The following is a 25,895-nucleotide window of genomic DNA, read 5'->3' on the forward strand; positions in this document are numbered from 1 at the left end:
AATCAGTCAAGAAAGGCCATGAAAGAAGCACGAATAACTAAATACAATCGGATCCAAATAAATTTGAACCGGGGTGTGTTGAAATGATTTTTTTTGCATTGAAGCTCAGTGGAGCACTGAATTTTCGAAGATCCATCCGCTAATAAGGAGGACCACCTCTCCTCCTATCCTTTCTGTTCCTTCCTTCCCTTCCCCCAACTACTAGCGCTTCGTGCTTTCAAATAACAATAGGTCTTTATGGATGTCTTCAAAGGAGACAAATCGCACCATTGACGGCATGGCACTTTCTACGGCTGCCGTAGTCACTGGCACAACTGTGCACCATCTAAGGCGTGAAATGCAGGCAGTGCTACATTGAGGCCGCTTTCTGACAATACGACTTTTAGCCAGCCGCTGTTCACGGCACGACGGTGTGAAATTCAGGCCGCTTTCAGAAGAGACAACTCGCTTGCCATGCCGTGTGCTGTGCCGCGAACGGCAGCCAGCAGAAAGTCGTTTCGTCTGAAAGCGGCCTTCCGTTCCCAGCTAGCGGCCATGTTTAAGTCCACAAAATTGTTAAGTTAGACTCACACTTAAGTTTTTCCTGCAACAAGTTATCCAATAACATGTTTACTGTGTCACAGTGAGTCACCAGAATTACTGCTCAGCAATGATGCTTGCCGGTCATGTGAGCTTATAATTACGCTCTTTCGCGCTATGTCGAATTTCTTTCAGGTTTTTATTGATTCAGAATATCTATTTCTTCAGGAGAGAAAGTGTGTCATTCTAGACATTTCTGATAATTTCAGGACTGATTAATGTATAGCGAAGAGAGAAGCCGTGATTAATTGAACGGAAAATTCTGGCGGAGACATCATTACAGTGCACGATATTACGCGAAATCAATATGCACGCGACAAAACAAGCCAATTGACCTTGGAATCGTAATGAGAAGGATCAAGTGAACGTCATCAGCATTAAACAATGAAAGCCTAGGCTTTAATAGATTATGACTCATTAGATGTGATTTTTCACTAATTCACCAAAAATAGCAAAAATGCAAAATTTCATTTTTATTTACAAATTTCGCGTTATTTCATGTTATTTTACGATATCGCGTCTCACTAATCTCACCGATCTCAGCATTACTTCTATTACTTTAACACTTACTAATTTGCATTTCGACACTTTCATTTCATTTTCCAATGCTTAAAATTTCAAACTTGATGAAGACGTGATATCATGGCAACGCATAATAGGGTGGTTTCCTATTATTTTTTTATTGCTTTAATCGAAAGATTATTACTCCTGGAGTACGTATTTCACGCTTTTAGATTTTTAAATGACAACATCTATTTTTCGCGATTAAATGAAAAGTGAAAATTTTCAAGCGCGCGAAAACGCGACGCTTAAGTATGAATGTCGGGAAGTCTCTCTGCGTGACGTATTTCTGGTTCCCCCTCCCGCCCTGCGAGGTGACCTTGAGGCGAGGCTTAGCGCTGATACGACGCAGGCTGCTAGCGGCTAGCCTAGTACCTTGCTGTCTGGTAGCGCTTGGCTTAAAAAAGGTTTATTAATACCTTATCAAACGAAGAAAACTTTCCGAACTCAGCCAGTTTTAATAGGTGATTATTAAGACATGTTTCCCTGAGCTCTGTGCCTCATGCATGCATTGGTAGCCTCAGACGATGTATAACTCCTATCCTCTCGTGTAGAAACTAGGTCCCTGTGACGTCATGCGGAGTGGAATCGCATGGGCGCCAATCTGGCCTTTTTCAAATGAGGATAAAATTTGACCCATGCCATTCGTCTAAACCGGTATTTCAAAAACCAAATAATTTGTGTATTATGAATACACTAATGGTGGGTAACGAATCGCAATCAATGCCTTTCGTTTTCTTTGATGAAGGAAACTACCCTATTGTCAGTAAACAAAGTTTTTCAGAGGAACTTGAAAGATTTCTTTTATTTATAATGGATTGGTTCTACCACATCTCACCTGTAACTACCAGTTTCATTCGCAAAGTTAATTACATTAAAAATAGCTCATGTTAAGGGAAAAGATTATCTACAATCAAAAAATAGGAGTACAAGAAAAAATTCATGCACAACAATTTCTTTTGCAGCGATACTATTCCATTTTCTTAAATATCAATGGCTTTCAGCATCATAATTTTAATCAGCATGCTAAAAGTTCAAAGAGAGCCTAAGATAATTCAACAGTAGGTTCAATAGAAAGTCTAGAAAAATTAGAACAAAACGCGAAAAACAAAATCTAATTATCAAGAAACTTCTACACTTATCTCCTGCGAGGTCGAGTTAAATCAAGTAGTAATTGTCATACCTAGGATTATTTCCAAGGATAGCAGAAAGCGGGAGTCGTTCCTTGGTACGTCGGGAATGGATGATAGTTCCATTGGCATGAGCTATTGCGGGCCCACCACCTCGACACTTGGGCCATGTGCCTCCATTTTTCTCCAACGCCTCCTCCTTCTCTCTCCTCTTGCTTCTTTTGGCAACTGTAGTCACTCCTACCAAAGGGAACACAATTTCTTCATTTGCACTCATCAAACAAGATCTAGTTCTAATAACAAGAAATTAAAACATTATTAAGCACCTTGACTTCTGCGGTAGCTGTCAATCACCGAATCCAGCTCAGCGATGGCATCATCTTGCTCACCAGGTGAGGGTGGAGGAGCTGCCGTGGCCACAGGTGCATCCTTCCGACGTCCTCGCACCATCTCAATCTTCTCCCTTATCATCTCCCATGCACCCCCACCACTTGCTCCCATCTTACCAACCTATGGAGATAAAAGCAATAGTCATCCTTCATTTCAATTATTCTCCATAACAGAACAGAAAACAATGCATTGAACTCAACAGTATGGAATTTGGAGGAGGCAACTGACAGCTGAGGTCATTTGCACCATGAGGTACGGGCATGGAAGAAAGGGAGGAGAGAAACCTGGTGTCAGCATTAGTCTGCTCTTAATGAAAGGCACCTAGGAGACCACAGCTAAACGTCCCATCCGATGGACAGAGTATAGCACTTAAAATGCCCTCAAAACAATATTCAAGGAGGGAAATGCAAGAAGGGCATTGGAGGAGAGAAACCTGGTGTCAGCATTAGTCTGCTCTTAATGAAAGGCACCTAGGAGACCACGGCTAAACGTCCCATCCGATGGACAGAGTATAGCACTTAAAATGCCCTCAAAACAATATTCAAGGAGGGAAATGCAAGAAGGGCATTGCAATGGCAGTAGAAAAAATGCTAGAAATGGGCTGTTCACAATATACAAAAGGAGCTAAAATAATGAAATGAAACAATGAGCAAGGTCACAAGCATTAAAACAAAGAGCAAGAAACAAATATCACTATATTTCTAACCTTGTAATGACTACTGTCTGCAATTCCACTCCCTTGATGCTTGGATTCTGAATGTGCACACGGTGGACGTGATTGGGGACGAGGTGCAAATGCCAATGCTACTTCATCACTGGTCAAACGGCCTGATGAAGCCACACTGCAGCCATCTTCCATCACTCCATAACTGGCCGAGTTCCCCACTACCACACTGCCACCACCTATAAGAGACAGGTATAGACTCTTCATGTTACCTAAAAATTTCGAGCATTTTAATGCTAAATTAAAATTTGCACAAAGTCACAAGACAGAGCAACCCAGCCAGTTCCAGGACAAAATTGGAGTCCAGGAAAATGAAAGTTACCATCTTGGAGGAGGAGAGGAGAAGAACCAATCTGGACCCCATAAAAGACAGTAATGTTAACACTAGGGCCAGAGACATTCCTTCGAAGTATTGATGAGTAGGTCAGGCTATACAGGAGTACCATCACTCAGGCTAGACCTCTGTCATAAGTAATAGGTCATAGGGTCTAACATTCGCTTAAAGGTTTCAAATTCCTTGGGTATTATTTTGAGTTAGTTTCATAATTTTTTAATTGGCCAAGCTTCCCTGAGAAATCTATTTTTTAATCTGCCTCATAATACATGCCTAAGAAGCTAAGGAAAATTATAAAATGGTTCGGACAGACAAAAATTAGTTTGACAAAGAGAATTATTATTTTAAATGAGGATAGCTAAAAGATAAATAACTTAGGTAATGCAGAAAAATGTCGATAGCATGTTTCGAAAATTATATTCAGTTATTTTTAAGTCATCTGCTGCAGCAAATTAGAGGAAAATTCTTAGCAGGCTCAAGAACTTGAATCAGAAATTTAATTTTAAAAAAATGAAGAAACAATATCTTGTTTCAGAAATGAAGAAACAATAACTTGTTGCACACACAAAAAGTTTCAACAAGAGAAAAAAATTGGTTACCAGGCGAGACAGAGCCAAGGGAGAGGTGGCCACTATCTGGTGTTACGCTCAGAGAGTGAGCAGCAGCATCAGCCGATGAGCGCACGTTGTGTCGAAGAGGTGCTGGTACAGCTGGCCCACTTGCCAATCCTTTAAGTGCTGTGATGGTGAGCACATCACCTGGCTCCGCAAGCACCGCTGCTGCATCACTGCCTCCTTGTGCTCCATCAACAATCTTGCCATTAATCTGAAAAAGGGTAGGGAAGAAAAAATATATTTCACAACAAATGCCAAATGATGGTGAAAAGAATTATAGAGGACTGATACAAGTGATTGGTCAAAAAGAAAATTAAATGAAATCCAAATCCTAATCCTAAATGAATCAAAAATATATCCAAAGAAGTACCATCTTCAATGCAATATTTCTTCTTATGCTGAAGACTTATTCCAAAAATGTTTCTCCAGCACAATATTTTTATTTGACATCTGAGAGCTATAGGCAAACATTACTTTGTTGTTGATATTTTCCAAAAATTTCACTGTGACCAAAAATGATGACAATGCCTTAGAGGAAGCATGAGTCCACAGTGATCATAATCCCATATGCAATGAGAAGGTACCAAGAAAATAGGTACCAAATTATGGGAAAGATATTGACCTATACAGAGTCTAATCTGAGAGGGGTTCAGGTTGGTTTGGGGGCTAAGGGTTGGATTCCCATCCCCTTCCACCTTCTACTGCCTATCTCTATGATGTGACATGCACATCTCAGCAGTGTTACTCAAGTCAGTCGCCCGTATGCTCCATGGTATGCCAAGCCTGTGGCCCACACAGTGGGTCCAAGTCCCAACCAGGCAAGCAGAGTCATGTCTACATCATATCTGACGCACATGTAGCAGATTATGACTTGGCAAAGATTTATAAGAATAACTGTGTTCTATTGTCGACAGGCACAACAGGGTGTATTTTTGCTAAGAATGGGAAACATTTTTAGCAGGTGAAAACAAATGCAATTGCAGCACACTCCCAATAATCTGGCTCCATATCATTCGTGTAGCGGATTATCTGTGCATGATTTTAACACTCCTTCAATTTTCAGTGATCTTAATAAAATGAAAAATCTGACAGAAAAGTTCTAAGATTATTGCATTTTTAATACAAGGCTACACCAGGCTTATTATTTCTATTAGAATTCCCTTGATAAAACAAATTATTTTATTTATTTTCTAACAACAAATGTTTCCATTCTACGTGAATGTCTGCTCCAGCATTGTAGAGGACGATGAGTGGCGAGAAAAAACTTTTCATTAATTTTAAAAGATCCTTCTAAGGTTAACCAATGGTAATTAAGAAAAATGTTATCTACAATCTAGAAATGAATTTTTCATACCACAAATCCATTATAGTTTTATTGAAAGACCAATCTTCAATGGTTGGTATGTGAGACTTTGTATTCTTTCAAAGCACAAATAAAATTTTAACATAATAATTTTAACATTTAAAAAATTAAAAAAACACACATTTGCAAACAGCTTTTAAAAAAATTAGGCATCTTACCACTGCCAATGCTTGTACATACAACAACTTGTCATACTTTTAAAAAAGCACATTCATCTTTTCAGCAGGAACTGCAATGTACACTATGACAACACAAGGTGTAAAACTAATATTCACACGACACAAAGTCATACTAAACTACACCTTGAGGGCCCATACAAAATGGCCATGAAATACTACAATGAACTTCCAGAAGATATAAAATCCATAGAAAAATTGGAGCAATTTAAAAAAAGGGTAAATTTATTATTTATAACAGAGTGTCATTATGAAGTAAATGAATTTCTATGCAGTTGATTCTAGTGTTATTAATTCATGCGTGCTACATAGGACTGTTGATCTATAATATTATTGTACTATGCAGTAATAAGAGTAATTAAGTCTTTTTATCATATGTATGTACAACCTTAAATTGACTTGTCCTATACTTGTAACTATACTAGTCACAGGACCAATAAAATTATTATTATTATAAATATATTTTCCAATATTGGGGTCAAAGTGCTTTCTAAACTATAAATTTCAAAGTTGTGAAAAAAATGCTTGAAATTGCAAGGTGATGACTGTAACAAGAGGGACACTGCACTCATTTCATGTGATTATTCAACTTATCATTCATAAAAATTTGAACATCCTCTAGTTTCATACACATGATAATGCATACGATAGAAAATAAGCCAAATTTTCCAAACCGTGAATGATTTTCATTCACATGATCATTCAAATGAACTGGAGCAAGTACATTCATTTTGTAAAATGGCACTAAATAAAGCATGATAGCACCTTTTCCTTGACAATGCCAAATGATTTCACAATCATGTAGAAAACTTCAAAATGACAAACTTGTTACTCACACTTAACACTCTATCGCCAACGGCCAAGTTTCCCTCTTTAGCTGCCAAAGAACCAGGTGTTATTTTACTGATGTACACTCCTGTTTCCAACACAAGGCCATGGTCCTTGCCTGAAGGAAGTTGTAACTGTAAAATAGGCAAGCAAAATACAGTAGATGTCAGTTTAAGAGAGCATAGCATACAGCAATAGTATAGAACCCTGGCAGCAGCAAGAGCTTCAGTAGGTGGACTGTTGGGTTGACCACCATTACACAGGGCAGATTGATACCATACCAGAATTTGAAAGAGCCACAAATTCATGTTTCTTAGCAGCATTGTCAGTCAAGTTAACAAAAATAAGAATGCAAGATTTTCACCATGTCATTATGAATAGTTGCAGCATCACCAAAGTATCGACATCTTGTGCAACTTTCATCACAAGCCATACAATACATAGAACTTAAATGATGTCCTTTATTCCTCAAAATATCATACATGAAGTTGAAAAAATGATAAATTGTGTGTTCTATATTGTGGTAAGAGCTGAAAACCAAATTGTATTATTGAAATTATAAATGTTATTCCTGAAATTAAAAAAAAAAAATCGCTTGTGTTAAACTGGCAAATTCAACTTATTACAGCTTTAAAAATTAAAATTACAACTTGAAGGCCCATTGTGAAAAAATTACCCAAAAACCTATTTGCGAATGTTTTCAGGGTCCTTCCCAATACTATAATAAGGTAATTCGTATTAAGGTTGGGATACCTATTCATCCACCACACTTTATAATACGCTAGATATTTAGATACAGATGTTCACGTCACCTTCAAGTAGCTCAAGCCACTAATCCTTGAATATACTTAACCCTATTAATTTTTTAGAGAGGGGAATATATTCAGAGATACAGAACCATATTTTTGCAAGACAATAATTGGTATAATATGTAACCTACTGAGGCATGAATGAACTTAAAAATCAAGTCAGTCCCAAATTTCCAGATTTACTCTCACATAAATTTTTCGAAAAGGAATTTATTACTAAATATACAAATATTGATGACACTGACAAATTATCATTAAAGTTTTCAGTCAAATTACTATGATCTGAAGCAATTAGCCCATTCATAGACTTTTATTATAAATATAAAATCATGAATGGCATCCTACCTGAGTGGTATAGAGGCATCGAGCACCAAGTCTTCTTCTTCTCACAGCGACGCCAGCTTGTCCTAAACAACAGCCGGAGCGGATGGCTTCCATTACTGCACGGCGATTTGCTTGACTACAATCGAGCCCATTAACTCTGACAATACAGTCATTGGGTCTAAAACAAAGAGATGAAAAAATATAAATGCATACTATAGTCTATAAGAGGATGAATAGTAAGAATGATTAATTGAGCACAATGCATGACTAAAATTGTCGCATGAGAGAGTACTGTAATAAAAGAGAGTAATGTAGTACTTGACAAAAAATTTCATCACCACAGCCTGATGATGAAATGTCTTGTAAAGTAATACAGTACTCTCTCATATACTCATTGGATCAATATAGAAGGGGCCAAGATATTGTGGTCATATTGATATCTGAAAGTCAACTGGGGGGATATTTTGATGGACGAATCTGTCATTCGTCTTCAACCCTACAAAACAACTGAATGCCATTCTACCTTTTTAGCTAAGAATTTCTACGTTAAAAAAATGTTCAACAACTTGATTTAGTAGTATGCATAAATTTGAAAAAAGGAGTAATCATTTTTCAAGCATCTCTTCCCTAAAAAAAATTTGTGGAGCCATCATAATCTATACAAAAAAATCACTATACACCCATGTCTCGTATAGCGCAATTTCGATTAGCGCAATTTCGATATAGCGCAAATTCGTTCCTCGGGGAAACATTGCAACGCAGTGTAGCCTAATCAAAAATCTTAAACGCTCTCGTGATAAAACGTGAACTTGCGCTAAGTACACATGAAATTTCTATCAATTTACGCATATTAATATTATTTCTTGCCTCAAATCTTCTTTTTTATTTATATATTAATCGAAATTCATTGCAGCGCAATTGCCAAAAGTATTACTCGTCATTGGGTCTAGATAGCCGGCCTACCGAAGATTTATCTCGTCTCCTTAACAGAATAATAATAAATAATTTAGATCGTTAATTAAGCGTGGGGCTAGTGGAAATGAGTTTTTTTTTCAGCAATACGGTTTGAGACGTATTTTAGCCATCGTAGGTTACCGGGCGATTGACTTCCAGGTAGATAGTCTACGCTAAAGCCTTCAAGGTCATCGGTATTCATGGGGGAGAAATGGAGCGGTGACCGAGTTGCGCATGAATAGCATCAACACATAAAAGGGTCCGCTATAGAGTCTCAAACACAATGGCTTCGTTCCAACCCCGCAGTCATAGCCCTTCTGCATCTCAGGAATACAGTTCAGCAGAAGAAGGTGATTTAGATAGAGCCATACGTCAGAGTAAAAACCAAGAGAATATGGCAAAAAATAGGAATGCGTGTAGAAAAATCAAGAATTTATCAAGAAAAACCATTAACCTAGAAGAGGACTTGAGAGAGGTCAATTGCTTTGAAAATGGAGAGCGTCAAAGCGATATTGCGCGGAAGTTTAAACTCACGATGCCTTATTCTGAATAAAGACGAAGCTAAAATATCAGTGACCTCAGCCGCACCAACTTCAACCAAGCGATCTACACATACGGAAAGTTCATGGTGAATCAGTACAAAAAGACGAGAGTGGTAATCGCTCCGAGACATTAAGTGTAAGCTCCGGTTGGTTCCAGAATTTAAATGGCAAGCAGGTATTTTCAGTGCGGCGATATCAGGTGAATCTGCAAGTGTTGATAGCGCAGCCACCACAACATTTTCTGATGAACTCCAAGCTGTTATTGAAAAAGGCTCCTTTCCTCCTCAACTAGTTTTTAGTGTTGATGAGACGATATTCTTTTGGAAAAGAATGCATTCTCGTTCATTCATTTTCAGGGAAGGAAAACCTGGGTCAGGTTTCAAGGCATTTAAAGACTGTTTCACGTAGCTGCTAATGACTCGGAGGACTTCAAATTAAAATGATTTATCATTCATAAACTCCGCTAGCTATGAAATGGCATTTAAAGTAGCATTTTCCTGTCATTTCGATGAGCGACAAAAGGGCCTGAGTGACACAATAGTTATTTTTAGACTAGTTTGAAAAATTATCAACTGCCGGCAACGCATTACGATCCCCTGAGATAGCAGATGTTAGCCCACCCGCACGACAGGATGGAATTTCGAAAGCACGTAAGAATTTTTTTTAACGTGAATAAAAGTCTTTGAATGCGTGAATACTATCTTTAAAGATGTTTTAAACTATAAATATTTATATAAATAATGTTTTCTAAGGCTTTTTATGGGAATATAGATGTTTTAGAGGAAATTCAATACCCAAGACCTATGCTACCAGGAACGCATCCCTATCTTCCCTATGTTAAAACGCTCTCGTATAACGTAAATTCGTATAGCGCAAAGACCCCAAGGAACGCATCCCTTGCGCTATACGAGACATGGGTGTACTTGTTCATCTATTATCAACAGTGGTGGATGCACATGGGGGGCACAGTGGGTGTGCGCCCCCCATCTAGGGCCACCTTCATTGCTGAACCACAATTGTAACTTTTTACATCATAACATGGCATTGTCTTCAATATGAGTAAAATCAGTTTAAATTAAACTTTCTTAAACTTTGCATGTTACGTGATTATTTTTCATTACGATAAAAGTATGGGTAGCTCAAAATATCTTTTGTGCCCCCACCCTCTTGAGTGTTTTTTGTATCCGCTACTGAGTATCAATTCATGTAATTATCCCATTGACTAAAAATTTGCCATCCCATTTAGAAAACTTTAATTGAAAACTAAAATTGCAGATGTGAGCATGACTTATGCCAAAGTAGACTCATACAGGAGCAAGAAGGGTGGCACCAAAAAATGGTCCCCACCATATATTCTGCAGCAATTAAATTTAAGATAAAAATATTAACTTTAATTATTAATTAGCATTGAAAATTTTTGTAAAATCGCCTAAAAATTACGTGGATGACAATTTTATCACCCCTTTTTTAGGAAAGCCTATGGAAAGTATCTGATACTTAACTAATTTTATTTCTCTCTATACAATTCTACAAAAAAATATAACTAACACACAATAAAACATACTTAAGCTTTCCATCAGCAATACTGCCTTCAGCAACAGATGAAACATAAACATGTGAATCATTTGGGTAGCGTGGATCATCACGTCCTCCAACTAATTCAAATCCCAATTCGTCCACCTCAGGAGACAGTCCACTCTGCAAAGACAGAATTCCATAATGTCAAAAGATGTGCGTCACAAATATAGCAGCTGTGCAGGACACCTGTTGGGACTTAAATTTGAAGGAAAGTGATATTCTGACATATAACAATAGCAAATAAATCATGATCTTAACCCCTTCAGTAAGAATGGCTCATTCTCTGATGGATACAAATTCCTGAATCCAAATGCAAAATAAGGGTGAAAAGAAATGCAGAGAAAACACTCCTCTTTCCTTGCTTAGGATAATGGCTTAATGGATCACCTCCTGTTTACCTGGATGGTTCTCTTTTTAATCTGCGATGTTTGCTGTTTCACGTGTCCTGCACACATAATCCCAGTGTAAAACTGATATAAAACACAATATAGTTTCTGCAAGTTTCTAAAAATCAATAATATTGTGAAAAGATGACAGTTTTCACTTCTCTGGAATGTTTCACCACTGAGAAAAGTTTTGGTGGGACAACATCAACTCAAGTTCAACCTAGATTTCAAGTTAGAGAATTAACGTTATGGAAACATGTTTAATAAAAAGCACTATCTAGATATAATTATGAAACCGCTTAATGGTTTCCGAATCTCTTCACACTGGTAGTGGGAAGAAAAGTGAAAAACAGGTGCTTTTTCTCTTCCTAGATAAAAATTAAACGTTTGAAGATAGGAAATATCTAAAAATTTAAAGAATTTTCCATAGATTGACTATGTAGCAGATTAAAAAAAAAACACCCTCAACCCTCCATCACCCCATGCCTCTGATATTTTTTTTTCTTTCCAAGACCACACAGTCCATAAATCATTATCTTTGAAGGAAAATATCAAGTTACACGAGAACAATGGAAGTGTGTCTCATCCGTACCCTATCTCACCAACTAACCTTTTTCATCTTACCTGCTTCAATTCTCTGTTACAGGAGAACAAATGCTAAGTGAGTAACTTAATGGACCCGAAGATTTCTTGATAGTTTACGGCAATTGGATGATGTGCACAAGATTTAAAAAAGAATGAGACCAATTTCGTCTCATTTCTAGAATATTTTGGTTTTTTTAAGCAAACATTGACTGAAAGAAAGTTTTTCTTAGCTACAACAAGACTATACCAATATTCAACATTGTCCAAGCAGCACAATTTTCAAAGAAACAGGCGAGGCATCAGTACCGTCAAACAAGAAGATGCAGCCTGGAAACGCCAACTGTATATATCATATAGGTCGCCCTGCTTCACTTGGAAAGCAACGACGTCACAAAATAGCAAGATCTAACATATTTGTCCTTGACTCCCTCCATTGTAGAGTCGTAGCTTGAGAGACGGAGGGATCACGCTCCTTCCCCTCCACCTCTCCTTTATGGACTTCTGCTACATATCTCTTCCTCTTGCTGAGCGGTCGACTTGTTCTGATACCGCAGCTTGTCGCACGTAATGCTAATGTTGTTCAAAACATTGTTAATTGTGTTACAGATTGTGCAGTTGCAATTTAATTTCATGATATACTAATTAAAATGTCTTCCACTGCATAGAAACATTTTTATTGGCATAATGAGAACTATGTGTGCACGGTGATGTGAAACTATCGCCAGGAGGTTCACAATCGACCTCACTGCACCTGAAGCATTTGCGGGTGAAACAAAAGTCAGTATGCGATGAGAAAGTGACAAAATTCAGGGGAAACTTATGTGAGGAATATTAAAAGTCAGTCAATGGTTTATCCAAAGACTGAAACCTATTTTCATTTCCAAACGCAAGTGTAACAGTTTAAATCCTGAGCAAATAAAGATTTTATCATTTTTTAAAATATTTGAACGCCGATAAAAATGCTTTTTAATCATTAAAAATATAAAAATGTGTACGTAAATCTTAATAGCATTCCTTTGATTGTAAGTACCCAGAAGAAACTTGAATAATGACTTCACTTTATAGCAGACAGTTGAAAAGGAATTACAATCTGAAAATATCCAAAGATTCAGCTCCAAAAATCAAGGATTCGATCCGGATCCGGGTCCGAAAAAAAAACCTTGACCCGTCTATCCCTAGTTTATTCTTTAGGTTTTCAAGCATCTACAATGGCCTTTGTTCAACAGTGGGAAGCATTCACAGTCCGAAATAAGAGCACAGCAATATCAGCATCAAGAGAAAATTTTCAACACTAGGCTGCAAACTCATTATTGAATGGGAGTTCAAATTGACAATTTTATTTAAATCTTTGTAGGGTACCTTAAGCAAAGTATTGATTTAATTACTTGTACTCACCAAATCTATGTCCAAAGTTTCTGTCTCCCATTCACTAAGATCAGACTCCAGAACAGAATCTCTCCCATGGGCATGAGTCTCACTGACAGCATGGTGAAGTCGTTTGGACCTTGACTCCCTCTCAGCCTGAACTTCCATTTTCTCCCTGAAAAAGAAAAGAATTGACGAAAATAAGGATAAACCTATACACACTACGTTAGATGTCACTGCCAAAACCCTTAGTCCTGGAAATGTAGAATTTGACTGGTGAATATAAAATGATTTTTTTCATTTGACTTAGTTTGCACATCAGTGTAAAAAATAATGCAATTTTTTTATTGAGACACATTTTGAGAAGGAGTAAATCTTTTATTTCCGCCAGGATGATGAATAAAATCCATATCCAAGTGACCCAGAATATTAATTTAACTGCGGACATTATAGATGACTAAAAAAATATTAATTTACTAAAAAGATACCTCAACCTGTACTTTCTATTACAGAAAGAAATCATAAATTTCAAATTCAATTGACCAAGAAAAGAATAATTCTCTAATATACAGGGGAAAATTAAGGAAACACACAAAACACTCACCAATATTCATTGCAGGCTAGCTTTAGAGCCAATCATAAGTTACACATTACCTTTGGATTCACAGAATTTATAAGCTTGCATCAAATACTGTAGACTACTGGCATATGATAAAGGGAAATATATTTTGAAGCCACACTGGATGGTGGTAATATTGAAAGCAAAAAGGGAACTCGGTCAGAGGACTAACCTCAATGTTCAGCCAATGAGAGCAGTTCCACCAATAATATCTTTCACATGAAGCCCTCAGACTGGAGCCTTCCCCAAAACCTCTGGCTCACCGGGAATACCGTAAATATAATGTGGGTTGTATCATGTCAGTTGGCCTTGGTACTGAGGCCATATGTACCCACTTGAACAGATACTTGACCTAGGATTTGGGCAACTAAGCTGGCTGATAGCTGAATTGAAGGGACAGTATGGTTCAGCTTCATTCATTTGTGTGCCAAATGGTGCAAATACCAGTAGCCAGTTTGTAATGAAGCAGAGTAAATTTTCAAATAAATATGACAAGGATAATCTATGGCAAAGGTGAAGATTGAGAATTTCCAAAATGGCATGGACTTGTTGAGAAAACAATACTTAGGTGCTGGTGATATGGGAAACTCTCGGTGAGTGCTCATTTCAAATGCTAAGTCACGACAATGAAACAACTCAATAGTTCCATTTCAATAGTTTTTTATCTAAATATACAGCCTCTATATTCCAACTGATGGAACAACTTTACTGACACAAAAACAAGCAACTGTGTACAATTTTAGCAGACTATCATTAATATAGGTGGCATTCTGAACAAAAAATTTTGTGACCTCAACAAAGAATTATTGCTACATGGTACTTCAAACAAAGCCTACTTCACATTGGACAAACTTAGAATGTGAATATCCAGCATTTTTCCACTGGTGACAAAGCTGTGTGAACTTTTACACTGACTACCAGTCTATTGGAGTTTGTGAAACTGTACTCCCTTCAGACTTCGCCGTGACTGCCAGAAGCCCCAAGGCAAAATTTATTCTCTGGGGCACTGTTAATCATTTTCTTTTTCACTCTAAGCAAATTAATGCAAACCTTCCGTCAGCCTTGGGAGTATCTTTAACGAGTAGCCAAATGGAGATGCATCATATCAATTCAAATTATTTTTGTCTAACAGAGCCCTGTACATACTAAAGCAATTGATAAATTGTGTTTTTACCTGCTATTCATAAATGAAATAGCTAGGATATTGCTCAACACTTAATTTGCTTCATTAACATTGATGATTCTACGATTTTTTTAAATTTTCACATCGTTTTGAGGACCCTTAAAAATGCATACAGTACACTCCTGATTAATGGTGGAGACTGATTTCTCTGAATTTACCAATGATTAACCATTGAAGAATCTTCTAAATTTAATCAAGAGTGTTTTTCCCGCCGCTGATCGTCATCTAAAATACTAGAGCAGGCGTCCAAGTAAACTTGAAATATTCCTTGTCAGCAAGTAGATAAAATAATTCCACTTTAAGAAGGGGATTCTAATGGAAATAATTAGCCCGGTGCAGCATTGTATTTTTTTTTAAATGAAAATATGTTGGTGCTTTTCCAATTCAATTTTATTTTTTCATAAAGATCGCAGAAAACTTCGAAGGACCGTGAACTCATGCACGGATAAACCAGAGCTGGATAATTGGGAGTCTGCTGTATTTCCCACATAACGCAATGGAATTCGAAAAACTTCAGAATACTGAAGTCTTGTGAGTGTACATTATTATTGTGTTAGGTAGTACAGTAAACTCTTGATTTTACGAAGCAGGATTTTACGAAGTTTTCGATTATACGAAGTGATATTGCGGTCCCGGTGAAAAGCCTATGCTAAATACATGGCGCTATTCGATTATACGAAGTTTCGATTATACGAAATTTTTTGAATTTACGAACCTCGGCTTGGTCCCTAGGAGCAAATGGCATTCGTTTATACGAACTACGGCGAAAAATTTGTCAACAAAACTAGTTACGCCGGCGTAAGTAGCTAAAAAATCAGCGCTTCCAACTGTGGTCCATCAAAAGTGCGAAACCGTAAATGATAATGCAACTTTGGAGAAAAATGGGTCGCCAAAAATCTCACTGTGGGAATTTAGGGGGCGTAGGAGTTCAGTTAAAATATCGCGGCTGACATTATGCCCCTATTTACGTGCGTGTTCGTAAACATAGCATCGACAATAATTCGTAGTTTAACATGTCAGGAAGGTCGCGCGGAGTATTTCGTACACCCCTAATTAACCCTTTGCACTGCTGTGAACGTACTTCGAAGACTACTTGACTACTTTTCGCCGAAGCACTTCGAAGGGTCCCTAATCCGGGACCCTTTCCTCGACGAGCTCACCCTCGCTGGCCCCTGAAACTGGGCTATTTTTTAATGCATTACCTGACGCAACCCTGGGTTTCAAAGGGCAAAGGTGCCATGGGGGGGAAAAGAGTAAAGTGCGTGTTACTGTGGGGCTGTGCGTCAACCAAACGGGCACGGACAAAATAAGCCCGTTGTCATTGGGAAATTTGAAAGGCCACGGTGCTTAAAACATGTAAAATTGGAAGCCCTCCCCGTTTTTTACCATGCAAATAAAAACAGCTGGATGACCCGAGAAATTTTCCAGCAAACGGTTATACGTCTACAGAGAAAAATTGCTGGAGAGAACAGCAAAATTGTTTTAATAATGGATAATGCCACCGTTCATAAATACGTGGAAGATCTAAAATTGGCTAATGTTCGAGTCCTCTTTTTACCCCCGAACTCGACTAGCAAGTCCCAGCCCTTGGACCAAGGCATTATCCAGGATTTTAAAGTCCTATACCGGAAGAAGCTTGAGCGGTATTACTTGCGATGGATCGGTATGTATACATTCATCTATTTTGCTCATGTGCGTTTGGATATCGATTTAGATATTTTTATTCATGATTATCATTCTTTCAAATCTATTTGCTACTTTTATAAATGGGAACAGAAATTAATAACATCCCGAAATGGACGTTGATACATGCAATCCGCGCCATAATATCTTTTCGTGTATATATTGGCCTTTGTGAATGAACAACTTAAATATCTTAAGTACACCCATGTCTCGTATAGCGCAAGGGATGCGTTCCTTGGGGTCTTTGCGCTATACGAATTTGCGTTATACGAGAGCGTTTTAACATAGGGAAGATAGGGATGCGTTCCTGGTAGCATAGGTCTTGGGTATTGAATTTCCTCTAAAACATCTATATTCCCATAAAAAGCCTTAGAAAACATTATTTCTATAAATATTTATAGTTTAAAACATCTTTAAAGATAGTATTCACGCATTCAAAGACTTTTATTCACGTTAAAAAAAATTCTTACGTGCTTTCGAAATTCCGTCCTGTCGTGCGGGTAGGCTAACATCTGCTATCTCAGGGGATCGTAATGCGTTGCCGGCAGTTGATGATTTTTCAAACTAGTCTAAAAACAACTATTGTGTCACCCAGGCCCTTTTGTCGCTCATCGAAATGACAGGAAAATGCTACTTTAAATGCCATTTCATAGCTAGCGGAGTTTATGAATGATAAATCATTTTAATTTGAAGTCCTCCGAGTCATTAGCAGCTACGTGAAACAGTCTTTAAATGCCTTGAAACCTGACCCAGGTTTTCCTTCCCTGAAAATGAATGAACGAGAATGCATTCTTTTCCAAAAGAATATCGTCTCATCAACACTAAAAACTAGTTGAGGGGGAAAGGAGCCACTTTCAATAACAGCTTGGAGTTCATCAGAAAATGTTGTGGTGGCTGCGCTATCAACACTTGCAGATTCACCTGATATCGCCGCACTGAAAATACCTGCTTGCCGTTTAAATTCTGGAACCAACCGGAGCTTTCACTAAATGTCTCGGAGCGATTACCACTCTCGTCTTTTTGTATTGATTCACTATGAACTTTCCGTATGTGTAGACCGCTTGGTTGAAGTTGGTGCGGCTGAGGTCACTGATATTTTAGCTTCGTCTTTATTCAGAATAAGGCATCGTGAGTTTAAACTTCCGCGCAATATCGCTTTGACGCTCTCCATCGTCAAAGCAATTGACCTCTCTCAAGTCCTCTTCTAGGTTAATGGTTTTTCTTGATAAATTCTTGATTTTTCTACACGCATTCCTATTTTTTGCCATATTCTCTTGGTTTTTACCCTGTATGGCTCTATCTAAATCACCTTCTTCTGCTGAACTGTATTCCTGAGACGCAGAAGGGCTATGACTGCGGGGAGGGAACGAAGCCATTGTGTTTGAGACTCTATAGCGGACCCTTTTATGTGTTGATGCTATTCATGCGCAACTCGGTCACCGCTCCATTTCTCCCCCGTGAATACCGATGACCTTGAAGGCTTTAGCGTAGACTCTCTACCTGGAAGGCAATCGCGCGGTAACCTACGACGGCAAAAATACGTCTCAAACCGTATTGCTGAAAAAAAAACTCTTTTCCACTAGCCCCACGCTTAATTAACGATCTAAATTATTTATTATCATTCTGTTAAGGAGACGAGATAAATCTTCGGTAGGCCGGCTATCTAGACCCAATGACGAGTAATACTTTTGGCAATTGCGCAGCAATGAATTTCGATTAATATATAAACAAAAAAGAAGATTTGAGGCAAGAAATAATATTAATATGCGTAAATTGATAGAAATTTCGTGTGTACTTAGCGCAAGTTCACGTTTTATCACGAGAGCGTTTAAGATTTTTGATTAGGCTACACTGCGTTGCAATGTTTCCCCGAGGAACGAATTTGCGCTATATCGAAATTGCGCTAATCGAAATTGCGCTATACGAGACATGGGTGTACTGGGCTCTATTTACCGCCAATTTATATTTCAGGCTTCTCGTAATGAAGACGCACTTCCAAGTCTAACCATGAACTTTCTTCTCACGCGCTTCCCCGTTCTCCCAGTCTGGGGTTCTGTCTTTCCAAAGCCGTCCCTTCCCTCCTGCCGCCTTTGGCTGATCTTGCTGACACTCACCTTACGCATCCCAAACCCCTCCTTCCCCAGCATTTCCCATTCACTCCCTCCCTAAGGAGACTGAGCTTGTGTGCCTCGCAAAAAAATACGGCCTCCAAAAGTAGACTGAGGCAGAGCTGAAGGCCATTTCCCCACCCTTCTTTGTCCTGCCCCCTTCACCAGTCCTTGTGCTGACCACACTTCTTCCCTCAGGCAATCCCCATCCCACTCTTATTCACCCCACCCACTGGGAAAGTTCCCCGATTATGGAGAAGGGCATGGTTCATCTTTACCTGCAACGGGGGGAAGTTATTAACCGGAGAGAGGCGGAAGAAGTATCTTCCACTATCGGGAAAATGGTGCCGCGCTTATAATTGTCTCTCTTCTTCTCAGCTGACTTTTCAATTGAAAGTAATTTCTTTGCTCTTTCCACACTATATTTATTTACGATTATGGCGCGACTATTTTTTAGTGCTAAAACTAAGAAAATATTTTCTCTATGTCAATGATCCTTTGCCTAACTTTCAATACGGCGGAGAAAGGAACACGAAAACTAAATGAGGTGACGGTGCAGGTTTTTGCGTGTCATTTTTTGGGAATTCACGCTAGCGAACCAATACTTAACCACGTTGAGAAATGATAAAACGTCTCTTGTAGGAAAACAATCAATGTGGATAATAAAGTTTCTATCTATATTTCTCCGATACTGTAAGATGTTTCTCCTGTCGTTTTCCGGTTGGAACCTTGCTCCTGTCGGCATAAAAGGAGAGAAACATACTATATGAACAGGTCACCTCACACCCGGTATGAAGAATACAGTCCTGATGAAGAATTAGTCTTTTATGGCAACGTCTGCGAAGATGATGGAACACAGTAGTCGGACGGAGAACTCAAACAGAATTTACTTCAAATATTCGCCAGAAGATAATCACATCCTACGTTCTTTATGATCGTAATTGAATCTCAGTGAAAATAGAGCACATTCTGCTGAAAATACGAAGTAACTCGAAATATTAACTTACGAAGGTTATTTTGGAAACGGGCTAAGACCCTTGTTTTTCTTTTTTTTTTCTCGTCACTGAGCGATAGAGGGCGACATAAATGGCGGTTAGGCCGGCTGCCGCTAAAATTCCGTGGGTGTCAGAAACAAATATCTATCTTTTGCATACTTAATAGTAGCTATTGGCTCCTAACCACAAATTGATTACTGTTAATTCTTATGATAAACATTGCAATTCATTATTTGATTACGTTTTCTAAACTGGTCGGGAATTTCTTTAGCGATCGTTGATGTTGAAGTATGAACAAGAAATGGGAATTTTATGGTGGTATAATTATTTAACGATTTTTCACATCATAAATCGATAGCAAAAAGCCTTTTCTATGAATTATACCGAGAATAACCACCGAAAACATTTAAATAAGACCACTAAAGACAAAAAACGGCGGAAGAAACAAAAGCGAACATTTTTTTCGTGACTTATGAAAAAGGTTTGAATTTACGAAACTCGATTTTACAAAGTGCCAATTTTCCGGTCCCACTGACTTCGTAAAATCAAGAGTTTACTGTATTCTTATTGTGCACATCATTCTTGAGATGAAATCCAGTGCCATAACTTAATTTTAATTTCATTTGTACATCAGTCAATCTGTTAAAGCATACAATCAAACTATCACCAATGCATTCTCTTTCTTGGACTTAATGAACATAAAATTTAATTACATTGGGACACCTCTAAATGTCATGCAACTGCCTAAAAGATTAAAATATGCTCTTTCTCTACTCCCAGACTGGAACAATTCTCAAATTCTTTCCCATGCTATGTATCCAGATGAATCAGCACGGGACTCTACCACCATGATCATTAATAATGATTTAGGGGTTATGTTTTGGACCATGGGAAGGAATTTCCATACAGTACTGGTTCAAATCATCTAGCTAGTATTTTTATACATAGGTAACAGATATACTATCAAAGCAATTTTGGTCTCACACTGTTTGGTCCAGTTTTTTTTACATCATTTCCCTTCTATAATATTTTAAATATAATTATTATGCCTACATTTTACTTACTTGAGTTCTTTCAACTCTTTGGATGCTTCATTCCTTTGCTTTTTAATGTCATCAGAATCCCTGAGGGCCTCTGCCAAGTCAGAGACTGCACGATCACGCTCCTTCCTCAATCGATCACAGAGTGTACGAATACTTTCCCTCTCCAGGACAATTTTATCCCTCTCAGAGAATGCCCAGTCTCGCCTTCTTTTTGACACTTCTGCCTCTTGGGTTGCCTCTGTAAAGATAAAAATTGGAATATGACTTGATCGTCTCCAGGAAAATAATATTCAGGAACTCTCCTTGGGATTCCATCCAGGTAAATATCTCCATGGCCTAAAATGTTTCAGCTCCTGCCGCAGGTAACATCTTCAGAGAAATTGATATTTCTTGAATGAATAAGCCCCTAGATTTGTGATTTAAAGCTTTAGATGCTACCATATGACTAATTATCTTTCTTATCATTGACTCGGTTCTCACTCATTCGGTTTCGTACACGTGGCCGAGTGAAGATGGTTGCGGATAGTAGGAATAGGTGCAAGTGTGGGTGGTGAACACCACACAACAAAGATAAATGGAAACGCAGGGATGCTGAGTTTGTTCGGAAAGCGGAAATGAGATTAGAAGGCTCTAGTGATAGCTTTCTTCTAGAAAAAATTCATAATTTTTATTAGAATTTTTTCTAATTATATTCATTCTCTCAAGGGTAAAGAAAATTTATATAAAAATCTATTTATAACGTTAAATATAGGTAGAATATGGCTTAAAGCCAATCTTAAGAAAGCAGTCTCTTGCAATTGGGGAAATATTGGGTTAATAGTTAGAAACCAGCATAATGACAGGGAGAAAACGACATTTTAATTAACGAGATAAACTGTGCATGATTAAAGGTTCTAAGGGTTTTTACATAAACTGTTCCATTTGATTTTTCAACGGTTGTAAAATAGATTTATAATACACTATTTCTTAGGTAAATGACCTGTTTTCATTAATCATGCATGGGCTTTGATAGATTACAGTGGTGATCTTTTGTTTACGGCATTGATGGTAATTACAAATTACCCGTTGGCCATTTATGAATTAAAGTATATTTTGATCTTAGCAGCCACACAGGGTCAAGAGTGAATTACCAGCTGATATTAATATCTCCTTGTTTTAGCTACTTGCTCCATGATTGGCTGAGGCTTCTTTCAGCATCATGAAATGCAGATATTTTGTAGCAAAATGCCAAACTAACTCTTGACACTCATTTCCCTGAAGACAGTGCCAGAGCCAGGAGCCTAAACATTGGAGGCTGTGAAAATATTGGTAGGCTGGAAGCCCAAGAACAGTTCCTGAATAAAAATTAGGAAAAAATGTGCACTACTATCAACAGAAAGGTGAAGGGGGTATGTTCAATTATGGAAAAAATGAACGATTACAGACTCTTAAATAAGCATACACAAAATAATGTGGCACTAATAGTTACCGCCTTTAACTGAAACTACTCTTATAAAGTCTTATCTAGAATATGAAAAGTGAAAAAATGAATTATGACAATGGCATCAGCTCAGACTTCACAGTGGCAAAATACTTGATAGTTTATAAAATGTTAAGGAGTAATTATAAATACAAGTCAATGCTTAGTTTGTCTTAGTTTGAAATAGTTGAGCTATGATACACATGACATTGATGTCAAGTCAGAGTTGACTCATTCACATAAAAATAGGCTTCATGCCATTCCAATGGTATCATGACAATTTTCGTACTTTATAGCAACAATGGACTAAAAAAGTTACAGTAATCTAGGCTATAAACATGTAAAAAGGATTTGTATTTAACAAGTCTTGATTGTGAGTAACAAATGTTGATCCATGCATAAGTAGCATGCTCAAGCACATAAACACAGTAGAAAGTAGTGACTAATTGTTTCGGGGTTGATTTGGTGAACTATTATAAGAGTAAAAATATCCAATTTTCCACAATGATAAATTTAATTGATCAGTTATGATGCACTACAACATATTTACAGGTGAAAGATTCACAATCTGATGATGATGCAGTACACTCTTGGACAAAAAAAATGAACCACTGGACTGAGGGCACTACTCCCAGCAGCTCTCCTTGCAGCCAAATTTTACAATGCTGCACTACCTACCCCATGTTTGGGGTCCATTCGTAGTGGTACCACCCCAAACAACGCATTCCCCAAGAAATTGGGTGGTTTCCTATCATTTTTATATTGCGCAACTCGAAAGATTATTACTCCTTAAGTATGCATTTCACGCTCTTAGATTTTTGAATGACAATATCTATTTTTTGCAATTAAACGAAAAGTGAAAATTTTCAAGCCCGTGAAAACGCAAAGGCTAAGTAGGAATGCTGGGAAAAGTCTGTGTGATGTCATTCTGGTTCCAGCTGTCGCCGTGTGAGGTGACCTTGGGGAAAGGCTTTGAGTGCTGATACGACGCAGGATGCTAGCATATAGCCAAGTACCCTCCTAGCTGGTAGCGCTTGGCTTAAAGAAGGATTATTAATACCTTATCAAGCGAAGAAAACTTTCCGACCTTAGCCAGTTTTAATAGTTGATTATTAAGACATGTTTCCCTGAGCTCTGTGCCTCAAGCATACATTGGTAATCTCAGGCGATGTAAAACCCCTATCCACTTGTATTGAATCTAAGTCGCTGTGACGTCACGTGGAGTGGCATCACATCGGCGCCAAGCTGGCCTTTTTCAAATGAGGTTAAAATTGACCATTGCCATTCGTCTAAACTGGGATTTCTAAAACCAAATAATTTGTACACAGCACACTCCCGATTATCCAGGCTAACGATAGGGAGAGATGGAACAAATAATCGGAAAACACGGATAACCGAAACTTTCACTTAAATGTCTTGTAATGTTCATAATTTGCACAAAAAAACAATATATTATTATTTATGCAGTTATTCTGTTATTTTAGAGTGCTTCCCACACTCATTGAGAGCTTTCTTCGCCTGTTCCCAATCTTTTTGGCAGCGATAACATGGTTGTACATGCTCGTATTATTAATGCTCCGTGTAAGGTCTGGTTTCGAAAACCAAGCATCCGTAGCTGTGTGATCACGGATACAGAAAAGTGGTTTGCACGAATGCTTCAAAACCAATGCTCGACGCCGGAAACTACACTTTCAGGCACCATACCACGTAGTCGTGTCTGGCACAAGTTGCCCGGGTTGCAACTGCTGCAGGACGTGTATCTGTGATCACATAGCACGGTCGCGCACTACGAAGCTTGGAAAACAGGAGCACGGTACTCCCATGAATGCAGCTAGGGTCCGATCGCTCCCGTTTTACGAAGGGGATTCTAACGAAAATAATAAGCCTGGTGTATCTTAATCGCAATCAATGCCTTTCATTTTCTTTGATGAAGGAAACTACCTTATTGCTTACTAAAGGGTCAGAAAATCACCCAGTCTGGGGTAAATGCTACAAACTTTTCTTAGTGAAAAGGGCTTGGCGAAGGATTAGGCAACATATTGGAAACAGGACCAGTTATTTTATGAATAAATCGTCTCCAATAACTTGCCATCATGTGCTCGTTTAACACTTCATAGTATACAGTAATTTAGAATCTACCAACAAAGTGAATCGCCTGTTATTTACTGCAGTTTGCAGAAATTATGCATTCGTAAGAACATTACTTGATTAAAGAACTTCCATTGATTGGGATATATTTATGAAGCTTAAAAGGTGGGAACATTGTAGATGAAAATGATCTATGCAATATGATAACCTCTTAATTTTATGGTATTCTAGTTCCATAGTATGTATTAAGTAAAAAAATATCCAACTGGAACTTCAACGCATTTCTGTATCATAAGACCATATCAGATGTTTTCAATTTAAGATCTAACTGGAAATAATTGTATATTTACTGGTAGGACAATTTTCTGCCTTGTGAACTGGAATTGCCCTTTAATGCAGCAGAATGTAAACCAATTTTCAAAAATTAGCATGGAAAAGTAAAAACCCTTTTTTAGCATGCAAACCCATAAAATAAAATGAAGGTGGTTGCAAAGACAGCAAATTTATAGTAAACAGATTAACTAAGCCATAACGCCGTAGGAGAATTTAATATGTAAGATGCCAATTTAGAAATTGATATACTCAAGAGAGCAATTGAATTTTCTCTACTCAATAACAGATAAATAACACTAAAATCATTATATTTCTTAATATCCATAATAGCTATTTCCTATCTAGAAATGCACTTAAAAATATTTTATATAGGTACTACTTAGCTCTAGAAAATGCCGAGACTAAAGCAAGCTTCATTAAAAAAGGAAAAATTAAATTTGATTTCAATTGTATACGTAACATAAAACAAGAGGAGTTGAAAACAGAATAAAATTTGGGTCCATCACTTGAAACTTGCTGTGGGGCTTGAGCCAGCAATTCATGCCCCAATGCAAGAGGACTTACCAATAAAATGCACTTCAATCCACCGCTCCCACAGTAAAATTTCAGAGTGGTTAAGAAATAAAGAACTTAAAATCATGAAATCACAGACCAAATGTCATTAAGATTTCTCATAACTAGAGTTGACATAACTGATTAAATGAATCACTAACTCACTCCCAATTATGTTTGGTGCATTTGAAAATGGCTCTCACTTCATGAAATATTAACTTCGCAAGTTTAAAGTGGCCAATATGTAAATTGCTATTATAAGTCAGCGACATACATATGCATTCTGAGAAGTATCAACGACAGAGACCTCCCGAAATAATTTGAATGGAAAGACCTCCATTGACTTTCTTGGTCAAGGAAATCATCACGTAAGCAGCTCCATCCAGAAACACCACAAGAAAATGAAAAATATGCTCTATCCACAGCCACAACCATTTAAATGCATTTCCCTTATTAAATGCAGTAAATTTCACACATTCATGGTGGGGGGCTAGTTCTTTTCCCTTAGGCCACCAGGATGAATTTTGATGAGGGTACTGAAAGGCTTAACTTATAGGACTTGAAACCAGCTAAACCAGCAAAAAGACCCT

The 25,895-nt window shown here is 37.8% G+C and overlaps 1 protein-coding gene across 1 annotated transcript in view; it reads right to left on the bottom strand.

Annotated features, from left to right (window-relative positions):
• LOC124171200 (disks large homolog 5) overlaps positions 1 to 25,895 on the bottom strand; it is a 126,839-nt gene that overhangs the window by 66,313 nt on the left and 34,631 nt on the right. The window contains exons 12-20 of the mRNA XM_046550340.1: positions 20,895 to 21,111; positions 13,273 to 13,417; positions 10,893 to 11,026; positions 7,854 to 8,010; positions 6,708 to 6,833; positions 4,318 to 4,543; positions 3,367 to 3,563; positions 2,597 to 2,780; positions 2,324 to 2,510 (exon numbers count right to left, since the gene is read on the bottom strand). Of these exons, the coding sequence (XP_046406296.1) occupies positions 2,324 to 2,510; positions 2,597 to 2,780; positions 3,367 to 3,563; positions 4,318 to 4,543; positions 6,708 to 6,833; positions 7,854 to 8,010; positions 10,893 to 11,026; positions 13,273 to 13,417; positions 20,895 to 21,111 (1,573 nt within the window). The remainder of the gene's footprint in view (positions 1 to 2,323; positions 2,511 to 2,596; positions 2,781 to 3,366; positions 3,564 to 4,317; positions 4,544 to 6,707; positions 6,834 to 7,853; positions 8,011 to 10,892; positions 11,027 to 13,272; positions 13,418 to 20,894; positions 21,112 to 25,895) is intronic.

This window comes from Ischnura elegans, chromosome X (assembly GCF_921293095.1).
Source record: "Ischnura elegans chromosome X, ioIscEleg1.1, whole genome shotgun sequence".
In the NCBI taxonomy this organism is placed as follows: domain Eukaryota; kingdom Metazoa; phylum Arthropoda; class Insecta; order Odonata; family Coenagrionidae; genus Ischnura; species Ischnura elegans.